We start from the raw sequence: 23375 nt of genomic DNA on the forward strand, positions 1-23375 counted from the left end.
TGAAGAACAATAGATTGAGAATTATTCTGATAATTATCTGTAGTGATTATGTAATTATGTTGTTATCACGAGAATAATTAGGCTGTACATGTAGCGGTTCATAATAATTATGTAATTATGTTGGTATTACGAGAATAATTAGGCTGTACATATAATGGTTCATGATAATCATGTAATAATTAAGTTGTACATATAATGGTTCATAATAATTATGTAATTATGTTGGTATTACGAGAATAATTACGTTGTACATATAATGTTTATGTTGTACATATAATGGTTCATCTTTGTTATGTTGTACATATAATGGTTCAGCTTCGTTATGTTGTACATATAATGGTTCATCTTCGTTATGTTGTACATATAATGGCTCAGCTTCGTTATGTTGTACATATAATGGTTCATCTTCGTTATGTTGTACATATAATGGGTCATCTTCGTTATGTTGTACATATGATGGTTCATCTTCGTTATGTTGTACATATAATGGTTCATCTTCGTTATGTTGTACATATGATGGTTCATCTTCGTTATGTTGTACATATAATGGGTCATCTTCGTTATGTTGTACATATAATGGTTCATCTTCGTTATGTTGTACATGTAATGGTTCATCTTCGTTATGTTGTACATATAATGGTTCATCTTCGTTATGTTGTACATATAATGGTTCATCTTCGTTATGTTGTACATATAATGCTTCATCTTCGTTATGTTGTACATATAATGGGTCAGCTTCGTTATGTTGTACATATAATGGTTCAGCTTCGTTATGTTGTACATATAATGGTTCATCTTCGTTATGTTGTACATATAATGGTTCATCTTCGTTATGTTGTACATATAATGGTTCATCTTCGTTATGTTGTACATATAATGGTTCAGCTTCGTTATGTTGTACATATAATGGTTCATCTTCGTTATGTTGTACATATAATGGTTCATCTTCGTTATGTTGTACATATAATGGTTCAGCTTCGTTATGTTGTACATATAATGGTTCATCTTCGTTATGTTGTACATATAATGGTTCATCTTCGTTATGTTGTACATATAATGGTTCAGCTTCGTTATGTTGTACATATAATGGGTCAGCTTCGTTATGTTGTACATATGATGGGTCAGCTTCGTTATGTTGTACATATAATGGTTCATCTTCGTTATGTTGTACATATAATGGTTCAGCTTCGTTATGTTGTACATATAATTGTTCAGCTTCGTTTTTGTACATATAATGGTTCATCTTCGTTATGTTGTACATATAATGGTTCATCTTCGTTATGTTGTACATATAATGGTTCATCTTCGTTATGTTGTACATATAATGGTTCATCTTCGTTATGTTGTACATATAATGGTTCATCTTCGTTATGTTGTACATATAATGGTTCATCTTCGTTATGTTGTACATATAATGTTCATCTTCGTTATGTTGTACATATAATGGTTCATCTTCGTTATGTTGTACATATAATGGTTCAGCTTCGTTATGTTGTACATATAATGGTTCATCTTCGTTATGTTGTACATATAATGGTTCAGCTTCGTTATGTTGTACATATAATGGTTCATCTTCGTTATGTTGTACATATAATGGTTCAGCTTCGTTATGTTGTACATATAATGGTTCAGCTTCGTTATGTTGTACATATGATGGGTCAGCTTCGTTATGTTGTACATATAATGGTTCAGCTTCGTTATGTTGTACATATAATGGTTCATCTTCGTTATGTTGTACATATAATGGTTCATCTTCGTTATGTTGTACATATAATGGGTCAGCTTCGTTATGTTGTACATATGATGGGTCAGCTTCGTTATGTTGTACATATAATGGTTCATCTTCGTTATGTTGTACATATAATGGTTCATCTTCGTTATGTTGTACATATAATGGTTCATCTTCGTTATGTTGTACATATAATGGTTCATCTTCGTTATGTTGTACATATAATGGTTCAGCTTCGTTATGTTGTACATATAATGGTTCAGCTTCGTTATGTTGTACATATAATCGTTCAGCTTCGTTATGTTGTACATATGATGGGTCAGCTTCGTTATGTTGTACATATGATGGGTCAGCTTCGTTATATTGTACATATGATGGGTCAGCTTCGTTATGTTGTACATATGATGGTTCATCTTCGTTATGTTGTACATATAATGGTTCATCTTCGTTAGGGTTCATCTTCGTATGTTGTACTTATAATGGTTCATCTTCGTTATGTTGTACATATAATGGTTCAGCTTCGTTATGTTGTACATATAATGGTCCTCTTCGTTATGTTGTACATATAATGGTTCATCTTCGTTATGTTGTACATATAATGGTTCATCTTCGTTATGTTGTACATATAATGGTTCATCTTCGTTATGTTGTACATATAATGGTTCATCTTCGTTATGTTGTACATATAATGGTTCAGCTTCGTTATGTTGTACATATAATGGTTCATCTTCGTTATGTTGTACATATAAGGTTCAGCTTCGTTATGTGTACATATAATGGATCAGCTTCGTTATGTTGTACATATAATGGTTCATCTTCGTATGTTGTACATATAAGGGTCAGCTTCGTTATGTTGTACATATAATGGTTCAGCTTCGTTATGTTGTACATATGATGGTTCAGCTTCGTTATGTTGTACATATGAAGGGTCAGCTTCGTTATGTTGTACATATAATGGCTCAGCTTCGTTATGTTGTACATATAATGGTTCATCTTCGTTATGTTGTACATATAATGGTTCAGCTTCGTTATGTTGTACATATAATGGTTCATCTTCGTTATGTTGTACATATAATGGTTCATCTTCGTTATGTTGTACATATGATGGTTCAGCTTCGTTATGTTGTACATATAATGGTTCATCTTCGTTATGTTGTACATATAATGGTTCATCTTCGTTATGTTGTACATATAATGGTTCATCTTCGTTATGTTGTACATATAATGGTTCATCTTCGTTATGTTGTACATATAATGGTTCATCTTCGTTATGCTGTACATATAATGGTTCAGTTTCATTATGTTGTACATATAATGGTTCATCTTCGTTATGTTGTACATATAATGGTTCATCTTCGTTATGTTGTACATATAATGGTTCAGCTTCGTTATGTTGTACATATGAAGGGTCAGTTTCGTTATATTGTACATATGAAGGTTCATCTTCGTTATGTTGTACATATAATGGTTCAGCTTCGTTATGTTGTACATATAATGGTTCAGCTTCGTTATGTTGTACATATGAAGGGTCAGCTTCGTTATGTTTGTACATATAATGGTTCATCTTCGTTATGTTGTACATATAATGGTTCAGCTTCGTTATGTTGTACATATGAAGGGTCAGCTTCGTTATGTTGTACATATAATGGTTCATCTTCGTTATGTTGTACATATAATGGTTCATCTTCGTTATGTTGTACATATAATGGTTCATCTTCGTTATGTTGTACATATAATGGTTCATCTTCGTTATGTTGTACATATAATGGTTCAGCTTCGTTATGTTGTACAATATAATGGTTCATCTTCGTTATGTTGTACATATATGGTTCATCTTCGTTATGTTGTACATATAATGGTTCATCTTCGTTATGTTGTACATTAATGGTTCATCTTCGTTATGTGTACATATAATGGTTCAGCTTCGTTTTTGTACATATAATGGTCATCTTGTTATGTTGTAATATAATGGTTCACTTCGTTATGTTGTACATATAATGGTTCACTTCGTTATGTTGTAATATAATGGTTCACTTCGTTATGTGTATATATGGTTCATCTTCGTTATGTTGTACATATAATGGGCAGCTTCGTTATGTTGTACATATAAGGTTCAGCTTCGTTATGTTGTACATATAATGGTCATCTTCGTATGTTGTACATATAATGGTTCACTTCGTTATGTTGTACATATAAGTTCATCTTGTTATGTTGTACATATAATGGTTCACTTCGTTATGTTGTACATATAATGGTTCACTTCGTTATGTTGTACATATAATGGTTCAGCTTCGTTATGTTCACTTCGTTATGTTGTACATATAATGGTTCAGCTTCGTTATGTTGTACATATAATGGTTCATCTTCTTTATGTTGTACATATAATGGGTCACCTTCGTTATATTGTACATATGATGGGTCAGCTTCGTTATGTTGTACATATAATGGTTCATCTTCGTTATGTTGTACATATAATGGTTCAGCTTCGTTATATTGTACATATGATGGGTCAGCTTCGTTATGTTGTACATATGATGGGTCAGCTTCGTTATGTTGTACATATAATGGTTCATCTTCGTTATGTTGTACATATAATGGTTCAGCTTCGTTATGTTGTACATATAATGGTTCATCTTCGTTATGTTGTACATATAATGGTTGAGCTTCGTTATGTTGTACATATAATGGTTCAACTTCGTTATGTTGTACATATAATGGTTCAGCTTCGTTATATTGTACATATAATGGTTCAGCTTCGTGTACAACGCCAGTGATAAGGAACAAATTCCATTGGTCCATAATGTTTCTCTTGATATCGTTCGTTGTCATATATTTGTGTACAGTAATGACCCTAGCTTGGCAGGGACTCACCTCCTCTTCATCCACCTGCATCAGGGTTAGTACGAGGTAATGGTTCCCATTTTCTGCCATACTCGTCAGAAGGTTCCCATTTTCTGCCATACTCGTCAGAAGGTTCCCATTTTCTGCCATACTCGTCAGAAGGTTCCCATTTTTTGCCATACTCGTCAGAAGGTTTCCATTTTCTGCCATACTCGTCAGAAGGTTTCCATTTTCTGCCATACTCGTCAGAAGGTTCCCATTTTCTGCCATACTCGTCAGATATTTGTCTTACTTATTTCTGTCTCTCACTTGCCCTTCACCCAGGTCTGGTGCAGGCAATAATGATGATCAGAGGTTATTGAGCCGCCATACTAGAGGTGTCACGTGACCCCAGTCATCTCTCATGGAGACTGGCCAGGACCCCAGCCAGGAAGAGAGGAACTTGACAGTCACTGCAGCACTGGTGTATGTGTGTGTGTGTGTGTGTGTGTCAACTGTACAGTGAAGTTTTTTTTCCACGAAAGCTTAAAGCTGCTGGAGAACTTAATATATATTATGGCCTACGTGAAGCATATGGAATTATTCATAGTTTAATGCTGGTATTAATGAGGGTGTTATTTTCTAGCATAATGCTGGTATTAATGATGGTGTTAATTCCTAGCTATTACTAATTCAACTGAGTCTAACTATTATGAATCCCACTGATCCTAGCTATTGCTAATTCAACTGAGCCTAGCTATTATGAATTCAACTGAGCCTAGCAATTGCTAATCCAACTGAGTCTAACTATTATTAATCCAACTGAGCCCAGCTATTACAAATCCAAATGACCCTAGCTATTACTAATCCAACTGAGCCTAGCTATTAATCCAGCTGAGCCCAATATTATCAATCTAGCTGAGCCTAGTCTTATCAGTGCAGCTGAGCCTAGTCTTATTAATCAAGTTGAGCCTAGCATTATTAATCCAGCTGAGCCTAGCTCTTATTAATCCAGCTGAGCCTAGCTCTTATTAATCCAATTGAAGCTAGCTACTTTCAATCCATTTGAATAGCCATTATTAATCAGACTGACCCTAATTATTATGAATCCAATAGCCTAGTTATTATTAATCCAACAGAGCGTAGCAGCTATTGTTAATTGTAACTGAGCCTAGCAGCTATTATTGAATTGAACTGAGCCTAGCTATAGCTATTATTAAATCCAACTGAGCCTAGCACTAGCTATTTTTAAATTCAGTTGAGCCCAGCAAATGCTAATCCAATAGATTGTAGCTATTATTAACCCAACTGAGCCTAGGAAATGTTATAACTTAAGTCTCGCTAATGATAATACATCTGAGTCTCACTAATGTTAATTCAACTGTTAAGTCCACAGTCTCGCCCCCACCCCAGGTTTAGTTTATCTGATCAAATTCTCATAAATTTATTTATCATTATCATTATTATGTCACCCCCCCAAGCAGCCAGCCCCATCTAAACTTAAACACTGGAATCACTTTACGTAACTTCTTGTCTGACTTTTCTTAGGTAAATAATTGTCTCTTGTGTGGTGATGCTTGTGTCTCCACCAAGCAGAGGTTATGGTTGTGGGAATGAAGGCATTTATAACCCCCTCCCAGGCGACATCTTCCTCCAGTCCATGGTAAAACTGTTCCTGGTCTGAGGCCTGTCAGGCAAAGGGTTATGCTCAGTGCACTCAGGAAAACTCTCCATCCTCTGCCTCCCATTCAGCTTTTATATATATGCGGTTTCTCACCTGAATCAGCCACCAGCGCTGTATCATCAGCGAACAACTACTGACTCACCCAAGCTCTCTCATCCACAACAGACTGCATACTTGCCCCTCTCTCCAAAACTCTTGCATTCACCTCCCTAACAACCCCATCCATAAACAAACTAAACAACCCTGGAGACATCGCACACCCCTGCCGCAAACTGACATTCACTGGGAACCACTCACTTTCCTCTCTTCCCACTCGTATATATGCCTTACATCCTTGATAAAAACTTTTCACTGCTTCTAGCAACTTAAGTAACACACCATATGCTCTTAATACCTTCCACAGAGCATCTCTATCACCTTTATCATATACCTTCTCCAGGTCCATAAATGCTACATACAAATCCATCTGCTTTTCTAAGTATTTCTCACATACATTCTTCAAAGCAAACACCTGATCCACACATCCTCTACCACTTCTGAAACCACACTGCTCTTCCCCAATCTGATGCTCTGTACATGCCTTCACTCTCTCAATCAATGCCCTCCCATATAGTTTCCCAGGAATACTCAACAAACGTTTTTTTTTTTTTTTATACTTTGTCGCTGTCTCCCGCGTTTGCGAGGTAGCGCAAGGAAACAGACGAAAGAAATGGCCCAACCCCCCCCATACACATGTATATACATACGTCCACACACGCAAATATACATACCTACACAGCTTTCCATGGTTTACCCCAGACGCTTCACATGCCTTGATTCAATCCATTGACAGCACGTCAACCCCGATATACCACATCGCTCCAATTCACTCTATTCCTTGCCCTCCTTTCACCCTCCTGCATGTTCAGGCCCCGATCACACAAAATCTTTTTCACTCCATCTTTCCACCTCCAATTTGGTCTCCCTCTTCTCCTCGTTCCCTCCACCTCCGACACATATATCCTCTTGGTCAATCTTTCCTCACTCATTCTCTCCATGTGCCCAAACCACTTCAAAACACCCTCTTCTGCTCTCTCAACCACGCTCTTTTTATTTCCACACATCTCTCTTACCCTTACGTTACTCACTCGATCAAACCACCTCACACCACACATTGTCCTCAAACATCTCATTTCCAGCACATCCATCCTCCTGCGCACAACTCTATCCATAGCCCACGCCTCGCAACCATACAACATTGTTGGAACCACTATTCCTTCAAACATACCCATTTTTGCTTTCCGAGATAATGTTCTCGACTTCCACACATTCTTCAAGGCCCCCAGAATTTTCGCCCCCTCCCCCACCCTATGATCCACTTCCGCTTCCATGGTTCCATCCGCTGCCAGATCCACTCCCAGATATCTAAAACACTTCACTTCCTCCAGTTTTTCTCCATTCAAACTCACCTCCCAATTGACTTGACCCTCAACCCTACTGTACCTAATAACCTTGCTCTTATTCACATTTACTCTTAACTTTCTTCTTCCACACACTTTACCAAACTCAGTCACCAGCTTCTGCAGTTTCTCACATGAATCAACCACCAGCGCTGTATCATCAGCGAACAACAACTGACTCACTTCCCAAGCTCTCTCATCCCCAACAGACTTCATACTTGCCCCTCTTTCCAAAACTCTTGCATTTACCTCCCTAACAACCCCATCCATAAACAAATTAAACAACCATGGAGACATCACACACCCCTGCCACAAACCTACATTCACTGAGAACCAATCACTTTCCTCTCTTCCTACACGTACACATGCCTTACATCCTCGATAAAAACTTTTCACTGCTTCTAACAACTTTCCTCCCACACCATATATTCTTAATACCTTCCACAGAGCATCTCTATCAACTCTTATCATATGCCTTCTCCAGATCCATAAATGCTACGTACAAATCCATTTGCTTTTCTAAGTATTTCTCACATACATTCTTCAAAGCAAATGCCTGATCCACACATCCTCTACCACTTCTGAAACCACACTGCTCTTCCCCGATCTGATGCTCTGTACATGCCTTCACCCTCTCAATCAATACCCTCCCATATAATTTACCAGGAATACTCAACAAACTTATACCTCTGTAATTTTAGCCCTCACCTTTACCCCATTTGCCTTTGGACAGTTGCACTATGCATGCAATCTGCCAATCCTCAGGCACTTCACCATGAACCATACATACATTGACTAACCTCACCAACCAGTCAACAACACAGTCACCCCCTTTTTTGATAAGTTCCACAGCAGTACCATCCAAACCCGTTTCCTTGCCAGCTTTCATCTTCCACAAAGCTTTTACTACCTCTTCTCTGTTTACCAAATCATTCTCCCTGACTCTCTCACTTTGCAAACCACCTCGACCAAAACACCCTATATCTGCCACTCTATCATCAAACATATTCAACAAACCTTCAAAATACTCACTCCATATCCTTCTCACTTCATTACTACTTGTTATTACCCCCTGATTTGCCCCCTTCACCAATATTCCCATTTGTTCTCTTGTCTTAAGCACTTTATTTACCTCTCTCACCCCAACTCTCATGATATTCATTTACCTGTTTCAAAGTCTGTTTTCATTGAAATGATAAGATTGTGTATAAAAGACTGTGTATTTCAATTCAGTGGAGATTATTATCCTCAAAGATTTGGCATGGCAATGGGTAACTCTCTTTCCCCTGTACTAAGTAATCTTTATATGGAATTTTTTTAAACAAAATTACTAAAGGAGATCTTACCTTCTAATGCAATTTGGTTTAGGTATGTAGATGATGTTCTTTGTGTTTGGCCAACAAATGAAAATTTGCAGACATTTCTCCTGTTACTTAACAATTTAGTACCTTCCATCAAATTTACTGTAGAAAATGAAAATAATGGTTTGTTACCATTTTTAGATTGCATGATCCATAGACAAGGAAAAAAGTTTAAGTTTAGCATATACAGAAAACCTACCAATGTATGCTCATATATCCATTATTACTCATCTCAACATGACAGTTAAATTATCATTTCAATCTATGTTCCTTAGGGCATTACGTATTTGCAGTCCAGAGTTTACTGATGATGAGTTTGAGAAGTTATATTCCATTGGATCTAAGTTAAAGTACCCTAGATCTTTCATTGATAAATCCCTTAAGTTAGCAAAGTCATTTTATAGAGTTGAGCCCAAACCTCCCATTGACACCAAGAATCTTTTAGTTCTCCCTTTTAATAATAATTTTACTTTACTTCCCATGTTGCTTAAATCCTTTAATGTAAATGTTGCCTTCAGTAACAATAATACTATAAAGAATATCTTAATCAAGAATTCACCAGAAAATTCTCCTGGATGCATCTATAAAGTCCCATGTAGAAATTGTGATAAGTTTTATGTTGGGCAGACTGGTAAGGATCTTTCTGTTAGGCTTAAGCAACATAAATATAGTATAAGAACGGGACAAGAATCAAATGCCTTGTTTAATCGCATTAAAAACTATGATCATTGTATTGACTAGGGTAATGCCATCTCAGTTATTAACTCTTAACCTTATTACCACGAGAAATATCATTGAATCTTCTGTTATTAAATACACAAAGAATTAAAATCTTAATACTAGTGATGGTCTATACAAATTAGGTGACTTTACTGTTGATAAAATTTGTAAAATGATAAGTTTATGATATGCTCATTGTCTGTCTTGGACAATTGCATGTTTACCATATGTCATCGTAGCTATGTCTCTTTGTTGTATATCAACTGACTGTTATATTTCTCTCTTGTGTCTCCCCTGACGATGTGATTATTACATGAAAGTGCACTTGGGAACTTATCGTGTTTCATTTTCTTTGTGGACTCATAGAAATATCTTGATCACGTGCAAAATTGTGATCCTTTCCAGTATAAATATATTTTGTGTTTGTGAAGAATGTTCTAGATTTCAATTTGAGGAAAGTACTTATGTATGAGGTTATGATGACATGGTCGTTCTCTGGTGCAGGATGTGGCAGGAGGACATGAGGGAGATGGAGCAGCAGGAGGAGGAGGTGGACTGGACGAGGGTGGACGCTGCCACCACTCACCTCACCAGGCTCAACCGAGCATTACTACAACACACTGAAAGTTGCTCATGTAAGTTTCTTATTCTACCGTTGTGACGTGGGTACAACACACTTTGTGTACTTGATTGTATACTTGTAACATGGGACATGGCATGTCTCTGCCTGGTGAACATGTGACGTGGGTATAGGGGTAACATGTGAAGGTGGTGAGGTTGTGACATGTTTGTTATTTGGAGAAGGTCACGCCTCTTGTGGCTGGTCTTCACACACACACTAAGTATGGGAAGCTGGACACACTAACTATACTGACCACGACACACACACACACACACACACACACACACACCGCTACACATGTTGACGAGGGAGAAGAAGGGATGTGTGTGTTGTTGTGGTGACCTCCTGCTCTACTGGTCATGTGACATGAGGTCAGGCTGGTGCTTTGCTGTGCATGATGCAGGTATGCTATGCATGACAGCTGCTGTTGTGAGAGTTGGTGTCATCATTTATGATCAATTTCTTATCATCATCTTCCTGGTGTTCTTATCAGATTAGTCACGTGTCTTAGTTGCTTTCTGACACTTGTTATTACCATCTACCCCGCCTGCATGTCCCATTATTCTACCGTCTACTGTATCTACTCCCACTCTATGTACAGGATAGTCCTGGATACCATTACTTTACCGTCTACTACATCTACTCCCACCCTATGTATAGGATAGTCCAGGACCTCATTACTCTACCATCTGCTGCATCTACTCCCACCCTATGTACAGGATAGGCCTGGATATCATTACTCTACCGTCTACTGCATCTACTCCCACCCTATGTACAGGAATGGCCTGGATATCATTACTCTACCGTCTACTACATCTACTCCCACCCTATGTACAGGATAGTCTTGAATACCATTACTCTACCATCTACTACATCTACTCCCACCCTATGTACAGGATAGTCCAGGATACCATTACTCTACCGTCTACTACATCTACTCCCACCCTATGTACAGGATAGTCTTGAATACCATTACTCTACCATCTGCTACATCTACTCCCACCCGATGTACAGCATAGTCCAGGATACCATTACTCTACCGTCTTCTACATTTACTCCCACCCTATGTACAGGATAGGCCTGGATATCATTACTCTACCGTCTACTACATCTACTTCCACCCAATGTACAGGATAGTCCTGAATACCATTACTCTACCGTCTACTACATCTACTCCCACCCTATGTACAGCATAGTCCAGGATACCATTACTCTACCGTCTTCTACATTTACTCCCACCCTATGTACAGGATAGGCCTGGATATCATTACTCTACCGTCTACTACATCTACTCCCACCCTATGTACAGGATAGTCCAGGATACCATTACTCTACCGTCTACTACATCTACTCCCACCCTATGTACAGGATAGTCTTGAATACCATTACTCTACCATCTGCTACATCTACTCCCACCCTATGTACAGCATAGTCCAGGATACCATTACTCTACCGTCTTCTACATTTACTCCCACCCTATGTACAGGATAGGCCTGGATATCATTACTCTACCGTCTACTACATCTACTCCCACCCTATGTACAGGATAGTCCTGAATACCATTACTCTACCGTCTACTACATCTACTCCCACCCTATGTACAGCATAGTCCAGGATACCATTACTCTACCGTCTTATACATTTACTTCCACCCTATGTACAGGACAGGCCTGGATATCATTACTCTACCGTCTACTGCATCTACTCCCACCCTATGTACAGGATAGTCCTGAATACCATTACTCTACCGTCTACTACATCTACTCCCACCATATGTACAGGATAGTCCTGGATACCATTACTCTACCGTCTACTGCATCTACTCACACCCTATGTACAGGATAGTCCCAGATATCATTACTCTACTGTCTACTGCATCTACTCTGACCCTGTGTACAGGAAAGTCCTGGATAGTACTAGAGTCATATGGGAATCTCTCATGTCCACAGCTTCAACCCCCCAACACTCATCTTTCCAGCTATGATCATCTGCTGTTCTTAGGAGATAATACCTCGCTAGGAGCTGGGGTGAAGGTGTGGCCTAGCCAGCCACCTCTACATGGTCCAGTTCACTGCTTACATGCACATTGAATACTGACACTTTAACATTACCCAGTGGTCTGGATAGACATATCAATGAGCAGGATGAATAAATGCCAGTGTCGATGAGTCACTATTGCACAAGAACTCCTAATTTGTTTCTGTAAACTTGTTTCATGACTATGTGCTGTCTCCCACAGTTTCAGTGTGGGCACCGGCCACACGAGGATTAACCTACCTCCATCTTCCCTGGACTAGCTAATCCGTGGAATTCTCTTCCTTCTCTTGTCTTTCCCTCTCCCTTTAACCTTCTCATTTTCAAGACTTATTTTAACAAACACTGAGCAGCCCACATTTTGGTTTCTTTCATTTGCTGATATTGTATGGCTGGGGCAAGGGTACCTCGTCCCTTGACCACAACATGCAAAAGATAAATGATGGTCAACGTTTGATTACTATATGTGTGTTGCCGAGAGTTTTACACTTGTGTTGCCCCATCTTGCAACATTGCATAAATGTGTACCATATTTGAGGACAGTGTGTGGTATGATAGGATTTGTTCGTGTAAAAGGGCAAGAGGGATTTGTGGTAACTTGAAGAGTATGTTTGAGAGAGCAGAAGAGGGTGTGTTGAAATGGTTTGGACATATGGAGAGGATGAGTGAGGAAAGGTTGACAAAGAGGATATATGTGTTGGAGATAGAGGAAACAAGAAGCGGGAGACCAAATTGGAGGTGGAAGGATGGAGTGAAAAAGATTTTGAGTGATTGGGGCCTGAATATGCTGTAAGGTGAAAGGCGTGCACAGAATAGAGTGAATTGGAACGATGTGGTATAGTGGGGTTGACATGGTGTCAATGAACTGAACCAGGGCATGTGAAATGTCTAGGGTAAGCCATGGAAAGGTCTGTGGGGCCTGGATGTGGATAGGGAGCTGTGGTTTTGATGCATTACACATGACAGCTAAAGACTGAGTGTGAACCAATATGGCTTTTTTAAGTCTGTTTGCTGGCATTACTATGTTGATGCAAGAAACATTGATCAAGTATAATAAAAGATATGATGGATAGATAAATGATATATAATAGGTTGAAAGGCTCAGGATAGCTGTTACATTTTAGGCTTGGAGGAGTTGGTAAGGCAGGAGGAGAGTGAGCAGGAGGAGCTGACAGCTGAGGTGGAGCACCTAAGGAGGAGCACCCATGGTCGTGCCATCAGGGGCCCCCAGCTGTCCATTACAGAGGCCAGGTAAGACACATGACCACCCTCTCCGGCCATTACAGAGGCCAGGTAAGACACATGACCACCCTCTCCGGCCATTACAGAGGCCAGGTAAGACACATGACCACCCTCTTCGGCCATTGCCGAGGCCAGGTAAGACACATGACCACCCTCTCCGGCCATTACAGAGGCCAAGTAAGACACATGACCACCCTCTCCGGCCATTACAGAGGCCATGTAAGACACATGACTACCCTCTCGGGCCATTACAGAGGCCAGGTAAGACACATGACCACCCTCTCTGGCCATTACAGAGGCCAGGTAAGACACATGACCACCCTCTCCGGCCATGCCTGTGTTTTCTTCTTCTGTCAGCAGTCATGAAAATTATCTTTAACCCAAGAGGCAGAGAACTGCACACTTCTTAGTATTTATATTCATGCTTTGGACAGTCTTGATACAAAATAATGGACATGTGTGAGAGCAGAAAGAAAATATGAATTTGAAATTTTCACTGGAAAGAACTTACTTGACAATATCTTTCTCTTGTTTTTTGTTTTGTCCTACTGTTATTCTGACCTCACAGTTTGTTGTTAGGGAGGTGAATTTGTTTATAACTCTGTAAGTCTTTATGTGTTTTTCGCTGCCTCTCTGATTACTGACCTGATTTTTTTTTATGTTATCAGAGAGCTTTGAGTTATCCCCCTAGCTGGCCAGGTATACCTTAGACTATGTGTTATGGGCAGACAGACCTGTTCATGCATCAGGACAAAAATCTGTCATATACATGGTTATCAAGTGTTTACCAGAAATTCCAACAACTACAGACATTGTGCAAAACTCCGCTAACCCCACCTACTCACCTGCCATGTGATGAACACATCTACTAATTGTCTTGGACCTAAACTCTTTCCAGCTCTCTCCTTAGATGTACATCCTCTCACACCCTCAGTAGGCAAGCCACCAGGCCTTACTACTACAGCCTCAGAAACCTCTGCTGACTTGCCTGTACTACACAGGGCTGGACTTCAGGGGTTTTCACTCCTTATAACACAGTGTGCAGGTTGATGTTCAAGATTGCTTGGGCACCAAGGTCCAGCCAGTAATCATCAGCATTAATTTTGGCAACCAAGATCCACCCAGTAATCATCAGCAGTGATCTTGGCCACCAAGGTCCATCCAGTAACCGTCAACAGTAATTTTTCTATTAATTTTTAAAAATCATTTACTCTGGATGACCATGGAGGGAAATATTGAAAAGGATGATATGAGGATATGTGAGGAATTTGAATAGCAAGTTCAGAAGTGTTTTCTCAGTGGGAGACACTAAATCCCCTTCACAAAAGTGATGGAATAGATGGGGGTTTTGGAAATCATTGACATTTCTAGAAATGGTATTAACAGAATATTGAGAAGACTCGGCCCATATAAAGCTCGTGGTTTTGATGAAATTTCATCATTTGTGCTAGAGAAGTTGCAAATACACTTGATAGACCACTAGAATTACTTTTCGAGATGTCACTGGAGAGAGGCATATTGTCAAGGGAATGGAGAAGGGCAAACATCATAGGTTTGCGGCAGGGGTGTGTGATGTCTCCTTGGTTGTTTAATTTGTTTATGGATGGGGTTGTTAGGGAGGTGAATGCAAGAGTTTTGGAAAGAGGGGCAAGTATGCAGTCTGTTGTGGATGAGAGAGCTTGGGAAGTGAGTCAGTTGTTGTTCGCTAATGATACAGCACTGATGGCTGATTCGTGTGAGAAACAGCAGGAGCTGGTGAGTGAGTTTGGTAAAGTGTGTGAAAGAAGAAAGTTGAGAGTAAATGTGAATAAGAGCAAGGTTATTAGGTACAGTAGAGTTGATGGTCAAGTCAATTGGGAGGTAAGTTTGAATGGAGAAAAACTGGAGGAAGTGAAGTGTTTTAGATATCTAGGAGTGGATTTGGCAGCGGATGGAACCATGGAAGCGGAAGTGAGTCATAGGGTGGGGGAGGGGGCAAAAATTCTGGGAGCGTTGAAGAATGTGTGGAAGTTGAGAACATTATCTCGGAAAGCAAAAATGAGTATGTTTGAAGGAATAGTGGTTCCAACAATGTTGTATGGTTGCGAGGCATGGGCTATGGATAGAGTTGTGCACAGGAGGGTGGATGTGCTGGAAATGAGATGTTTGAGGACAATATGTGGTGTAAGGTGGTTTGATCAAGTAAGTAACAATAGGGTCAGAGAGATGTGTTGTAATAAAAAGAGTGTGGTTGAGAGAGCAGAAGAGGGTGTTTTGAAATGGTTTGGTCACATGGAGAGAATGAGTGAGGAAATATTGACCAAGAGGATATATGTGTCAGAGGTGGAGGGAATGAGGAGAAGTGGGAGACCAAATTGGAGGTGGAAAGATGGAGTGAAAAAGATTTTGAGTGATCAGGGCCTGAACATGCAGGAGGGTGAAAGGCGTGCAAGGAATAGGGTCGACGTGCTGTCAATGGATTGAACTAGAGCATGTGAAGCATCTGGGGTAAACAATGGAAAGTTCTGTGGGGCCTGGATGTGGAAAGGGAGCTGTGGTTTCGGTGCATTATTACATGACAGCTAGAGACTGAGTGTGAACGAATGTGGCCTTTGTTGTCTTTTCCTAGTGCTGCCTCGCACACATGAGGGGGAGGGGGTTGTTATTTCATGTGTGGTGAGGTGGCGATGGGAATGAATAGAGGCAGACAGTATGAATTATGTACATGTGTATATATGTATATGTATGTATATATATGTATATGTTAAGATATATATGTATATATATGTATATTTGCGTATGTGGACACGTATGTATATACATGTGTATGTGGGTGGGTTGGGCCACTCTTTCGTCTGTTTCCTTGCACTACCTCGCTAACTTGGGAGACAGCGACAAAGCAAAATGAATAAATGAATAATGAATATATATATATACAAAAATGGGTATGTTTGAAGGAATAGTTGTTCCAACAATGTTGTATGGTTGCGAGGCATGGGCTATAGATAGAGTTGTGTGCAGAAGGGTGGACGTGCTGGAAATGAGATGTTTGAGGACAATGTGTGGTGTGAGGTGGTTTGATCGAGTAAGTAATGTAAGGGTAAGAGAGATGTGTGGAAATAAAAAGAGCATGGTTGAGAGAGCAGAAGAGGGTGTTTTGAAATGGTTTGGTCACATGGAGAGAATGAGTGAGGAAATATTGACCAAGAGGATATATGTGTCGGAGGTGGAGGGAACGAGGAGAAGTGGGAGACCAAATTGGAGGTGGAAAGATGGAGTGAAAAAGATTTTGAGTGATCGGGGCCTGAACATGCAGGAGGGTGAAAGGCGGGCAAGGAATAGCGCGAATTGGATCGATGTGGTATACCGGGGTCGACGTGCTGTCAGTGGATTGAATCAGGGCATGTGAAGCGTCTGGGGTAAACCATGGAAAGTTGTGTGGGGCCTGGATGTGGAAAGGGAGCTGTGGTTTCGGGCATTATTGCATGACAGCTAGAGACTGAGTGTGAACAAATTGGGCCTTTGTTGTCTTTTCGTAGCGCTACCTCGCACACATGAGGGGGGGAGGGGGATGGTATTCCATGTGTGGCGAGGTGGCGATGGGAATGAATAAAGGCAGACAGTGTGAATTGTGTGCATGGGTATATATGTATGTGTCTGTGTGTGTATATATATGTGTACATTGAGATGTATAGGTATGTGTATTTGCGTGTGTGGACGTGTATGTATATACATGTGTATGGGGGTGGGTTGGGCCATTTCTTTCGTCTGTTTCCTTGCGCTACCTCGCAAACGCGGGAGACAGCGACAAAGCAAAATAATAAAAAATATATATATATATATATATATATATATATATATATATATATATATATATATATATATATATATATATATATATTTGCTTATTTTGCTTTGTTGCTGTGTTCCGCGTTAGCGAGGTAGCGCAAGGAAACAGACGAAAGAATGGCCCAACCCATCCACATACACATGTATATACATACACGCCCACACATGCAAATATACGTACCTATACATCTCAACGTATACATATATGTACACACACAGACACATACATATATATACATGCACATGATTCATACTGTCTGCCTTTACCCATTCCCATCACCACCCCCGCCACACATGAAATAACAACCCCCTCCCCTTCATGTATACGAGGCAGCACTAGGAAAAGACAACAAAGGCCACATTCGTTCACACTCAGTCTCTAGCTGTTATGTAATAATGCACCAAAACCACAGCTCCCTTTCCACATCCAGGCCCCACACAACTTTCCGTAGTTTACCCCAGATGCTTACGTGCCCTAGTTCAATCCATTGACAGCACGTTGACCCCGGTATACCACAGCTTTTCAATTCACTCTATTCCTTGCACACCTATCACCCTCCTGCTTGTTCAGGCCCTGATCACTCAAAATCTTTTTCACTCCATCTTTCCACCTCCAATTTGGTCTCCCACTTCTCCTCGTTCCCTTCACCTCTGACACATATATCCTCTTAGTCAATCTATCCTCACTCATTCTCTCCATGTAACCAAACCATTTGAAAACACCCTCTTCTGCTCTCTCAACCGCACACTTTTTTTTTATTACCACACATCTCTCTTACCCTATTACCACTTACTCGATCAAACGACCTCACACCACATTTTGTCCTCAAACATCTCATTTCCAGGACATCCACCCACCACGGCACAACTCTATCCATAGCCAACAGCTTGCAACCATATGACATTGTCGGAACTACTATTCCTTCAAACGTACCCATTTTTGCTTTCCGAGATAATATTCTCGACTTCCACACATTCTTCAACGCTCTCAGAACTTTAGCCCCCTCCCCCACCCTATGATTCACTTCCACTTCCATGGTTCCATCCACTGCCAAATCCACTCCCAGATATCTAAAACACTTCACTTCCTCCAGTTTTTCTCCATTCAAACACCCAATATATATTATATATATATATATATATATATATATATATATATATATATATATATATATATATATATATATATATATATATTATCCCTGGGGATAGGGGAGAAAGAATACTTCCCACGTATTCCCCGCGTGTCGTAGAAGGCGACTAAAAGGGAAGGGAGCGGGGGGCTGGAAATCCTCCCCTCTCGTTTTTTTTTAATTTTCCAAAAGAAGGAACAGAGAAGGGGGCCAGGTGAGGATATTCCCTCAAAGGCCCAGTCCTCTGTTCTTAACGCTACCTCGCTATTGCGGGAAATGGCGAATAGTATGAAAAAAAAAAAATATATATATATATATATATATATATATATATATATATATATATATATATATATATATATATATATATAACAAGTAGTGGTGATGTGAGAAGGAGATGGAGTGAGTATTTTGAAGGTTTGTTGAATGTGTTTGATGATAGAGTGGCAGATATAGGGTGTTTTGGTCAAGGTTGTGTGCAAAGTGAGAAGGTTAGGGAAAATGATTTGGTAAACAGAGAAGAGGTAGTAAAAGCTTTGCGGAAGATGAAAGCCGGCAAGGCAGCAGGTTTGGATGGTATTGCAGTGGAATTTATTAAAAAAGGGGGTGACTGTATTATTGACTGGTTGGTAAGGTTATTTAATGTATGTATGACTCATGGTGAGGTGCCTGAGGATTGGCGGAATGCGTGCATAGTGCCATTGTACAAAGGCAAAGGGGATAAGAGTGAGTGCTCAAATTACAGAGGTATAAGTTTGTTGAGTATTCCTGGTAAATTATATGGGAGGGTATTGATTGAGAGGGTGAAGGCATGTGCAGAGCATCAGATTGGGGAAGAGCAGTGTGGTTTCAGAAGTGGTAGAGGATGTGTGGATCAGGTGTTTGCTTTGAAGAATGTATGTGAGAAATACTTAGAAAAGCAAATGGATTTGTCTGTAGCATTTTTGGATCTGGAGAAGGCATATGATAGAGTTGATAGAGATGCTCTGTGGAAGGTATTAAGAATATATGGTGTGGGAGGCAAGTTGTTAGAAGCAGTGAAAAGTTTTTATTTAGGATGTAAGGCATGTGTACGTGTAGGAAGAGAGGAAAGTGATTGGTTCTCAGTGAATGTAGGTTTGAGGCAGGGGTGTGTGATGTCTCCATGGTTGTTTAATTTGTTTATGGATGGGGTTGTTAGGGAGGTGAATGCAAGAGTTTTGGAAAGAGGGGCAAGTATGAAGTCTTTTGTGGATGAGAGAGCTTAGGAAGTGAGTCAGTTGTTGTTCGCTGATGATACAGCGCTGGTGGCTGATTCATGTGAGAAACTGCAGAAGCTGGTGACTGAGTTTGGTAAAGTGTGTGAAAGAAGAAAGTTAAGAGTAAATGTGAATAAGAGCAAGGTTATTAGGTACAGTAGGGTTGAGGGTCAAGTCAATTGGGAGGTAAGTTTGAATGGAGAAAAACTGGAGGAAGTAAAGTGTTTTAGATATCTGGGAGTGGATCTGGCAGCAGATGGAACCATGGAAGCGGAAGTGGATCATAGGGTGGGGGAGGGGGCGAAAGTTCTGGGAGCGTTGAAGAATGTGTAGAAGTCGAGAACATTATCTTGGAAAGCAAAAATGGGTATGTTTGAAGGAATAGTGGTTCTAACAATGTTGTATGGTTGCGAGGCGTGGGCTATGGATAGAGTTGTGCGCAGGAGGATGGATGTGCTGGAAATGAGATGTTTGAGGACAATGTGTGGTGTGAGGTGGTTTGATCGAGTAAGTAACGTAAGGGTAAGAGAGATGTGTGGAAATAAAAAGAGCGTGGTTGAGAGAGCAGAAGAGGGTGTTTTGAAATGGTTTGGGCACATGGAGAGAATGAGTGAGGAAAGATTGACCAAGAGGATATATGTGTCGGAGGTGGAGGGAACGAGGAGAAGAGGGAGACCAAATTGGAGGTGGAAAGATGGAGTGAAAAGGATTTTGTGTGATCGGGGCCTGAACATGCAGGAGGGTGAAAGGAGGGCAAGGAATAGAGTGAATTGGAGCGATGTGGTATACAGGGGTTGACGTGCTGTCAGTGGATTGAATCAAGGCATGTGAAGCGTCCGGGGTAAACCATGGAAAGCTGTGTAGGTATGTATATTTGCGTGTGTGGACGTGTGTATGTACATGTGTATGGGGGGGGTTGGGCCATTTCTTTCGTCTGTTTCCTTGCGCTACCTCGCAAACGCGGGAGACAGCGACAAAGTATAAAAAAAAAAAAAAAAAAATATATATATATATATATATATATCTTTCTTTCAAACTATTCGCCATTTCCCGCATTAGCGAGGTAGCGTTAAGAACAGAGGACTGGGCCTATGAGGGAATACCCTCACCTGGCCCAATTCTCTGTTCCTTCTTTTGGAAAATTGAAAAAAAAAAAAAAAAAAAACCGAGAGGGGAGGATTTCCAGCCCCCCGCTCCCCCCCCTTTTAGTCGCCTTCTACGACACGCAGGGAATACGTGGGAAGTATTCTTAATCCCCTATCCCCAGGGATAATATATATATATATATATATATATATATATATATATATATATATATATATATATATATATATATATATATATGTATATATATATATATATATATATATATATATATATATATATATATATATATATATTTTTTTTTCATGCTATTCGCCATTTACCGCATTAGCGAGGTAGCGTTAAGAACAGAGGACTGGGCCTTTGAGGGAATATCCTCACCTGGCTCCCTTCTCTGTTCCTTCTTTTGGAAAAAAAAAAAAGAGAGGGGAGGATTTCCAGCCCCCTGCTCCCTCCCCTTTTAGTCGCCTTCTACGACACGCAGGGAATACGTGGGAAGTATTCTTTCTCCCCTATCCCCCTATATATATATATATATATATATATATATATATATATATATATATATATATATATATATATATTTTTTCATACTATTCGCCATTTCCCGCGATAGCGAGGTAGCGTTAAGAACAGAGGACTGGGCCTTTGAGGGAATATCCTCACCTGGCCCCTTCTCTGTTCCTTCTTTTGGAAAATTAAAAAAAAAATGAGAGGGGAGGATTTCCAGCCCCCTGCTCCCTTCCCTTTTAGTTGCCTTCTACGACACGCAGGGAATACGTGGGAAGTATTCTTTCTCCCCTATCCCCAGGGATAGGGGAGAAAGAATAGGACAGGAGACCAGGAATAGGCGCTGAACTGCAGGCTAGTCTCACAAACAAGTTTGGTGTGTAAGGATCTGGAAAAGATTATTGTATAGTAAGTGGATGACTTCTTGGGAAGAAATTTCCTAAGTAAGAGACAGCATGGTTTTTGGGAAAGGAGGTTATGTATAACTAACGTGTTAGAGATTTACGAAAGAGCAGGTTTCATCTTGGACAAAAAGGAAGGCTGGGTGCGCACTCTGTATATGGACTGCCAAAAGACATCTGACACTGTACCACCTAGGAGGCTGCTTATGAAGCTGAATCATTAAGCAGGGATAAGGGGGTAAACCCCTTCATTGGATGGAAGATTATCTCAGTGGAAGGGAATAAAGGACACATGTCAGAGGAGCCTTTTCCATATGGGTTAAGGTGACCAGAGGAGTGCCACAGGGTTTAGTTTTGGGACCATTACTCTTCTTGATCTACATTAATTACTTGCCAGAAAGTGTCAAAACCTACCTGAATATGTTTCCAGATGATGCATAAATCAAAGGCAAGGAGGATTGCATCAGCTTAAAAGGGGACTTAAACAGACTCTAAAGTTTGTCTGAAATGGCCGATGAAATTTAGGCTAGCAAATGTAAAGTAATGAGGATGGGATAAAGCAAAAGATGGCCTTAGTATGATTAATACTGAGCAGAATGTAAGCTTTTGGATTGTGTGTGTGAAAGGAACTTGAGAATAGATGTCATCCCTACCCTGTTGCCAGAGTTCCATATTAGTGGAGGAGGTTTATGTTATGTATCCGTAAGTATCATACTCTAATGTGTCTCATGTATTGCTACATGTAATGTCAGTGTATAATGTACTTTACTTGTCTCCCTCTTGGTTTAATGAGTTTCATGCGCTTTGTCAGCAGAAGTGACAAGTTCTCGGACAGTGGACTCACTTCCTCGTCTCTCTAATTTCACTTGTGCATCACACCTTAGTATCACATCTTCACCAGCATCTTTGTTTTACCATTCTTACAATTAGGAGACTAGCTAAGGAGACAAAGTGTCTGCTGGCAATTATCAGAATAGTTTTCAAGTAAATGGATAAAGAAATATTTAGCTGGCTATTCATATCCTACTACTATTTACCTACATCTCTGATGCCTGTTCGTAACTAGAATTCCCACAAGGGGGTGGCCACAGCAGTAGTCACCATAACAAGTGAACTTCAGTGCTGCTTCTTAGCCTTTAGTGCCTCACCCTTAACAGGCCACCGGCATAGGGCAACTTTAGCACAGTGTTTGCAGAGGCTCCTGCCTAATGCTCTTACCTACCAGTTTTACCCATTTTTTACCTAACACTCCTGCCTAACTACCAACTACATCCATCTACAGCCAGAAGGGAGGGCTAGCACATGATGCTCACCACAGGAAAATCTAGAGTTATGAAGAATGAGTTGTGAAAGTTTAGAGTTGTTGTGTTATGTATGACAAGACATATGTTTGTAGACAGAATGCCAGTGGTCCATATGTGGGTAAAGCAGAAAGAAAAGACTGCTACCTGGGTCAGAGGAGTGCAGCTTGACAACCACTGATGTGCTGACTCACCACACAGCTGTCACT

General features: G+C 40.1%; 1 protein-coding gene across 2 annotated transcripts in view; it reads left to right on the forward strand.

Moving 5' to 3' along the window:
- Window positions 1-4884: 4884 nt before the first annotated feature.
- LOC139748646 (uncharacterized) overlaps window positions 4885-23375 on the forward strand; it is a 170472-nt gene continuing 151981 nt past the window's right edge. For both annotated transcript variants that reach the window (XM_071661894.1, XM_071661893.1), the window contains exons 1-3: window positions 4885-5035; window positions 10258-10388; window positions 13534-13660. In XM_071661894.1, the coding sequence (XP_071517995.1) occupies window positions 4974-5035; window positions 10258-10388; window positions 13534-13660 (320 nt within the window). In that variant the 5' untranslated portion in view covers window positions 4885-4973. The remainder of the gene's footprint in view (window positions 5036-10257; window positions 10389-13533; window positions 13661-23375) is intronic.

This window comes from Panulirus ornatus, chromosome 5 (assembly GCF_036320965.1).
Source record: "Panulirus ornatus isolate Po-2019 chromosome 5, ASM3632096v1, whole genome shotgun sequence".
NCBI classification, from domain to species: Eukaryota; Metazoa; Arthropoda; class Malacostraca; order Decapoda; family Palinuridae; genus Panulirus; species Panulirus ornatus.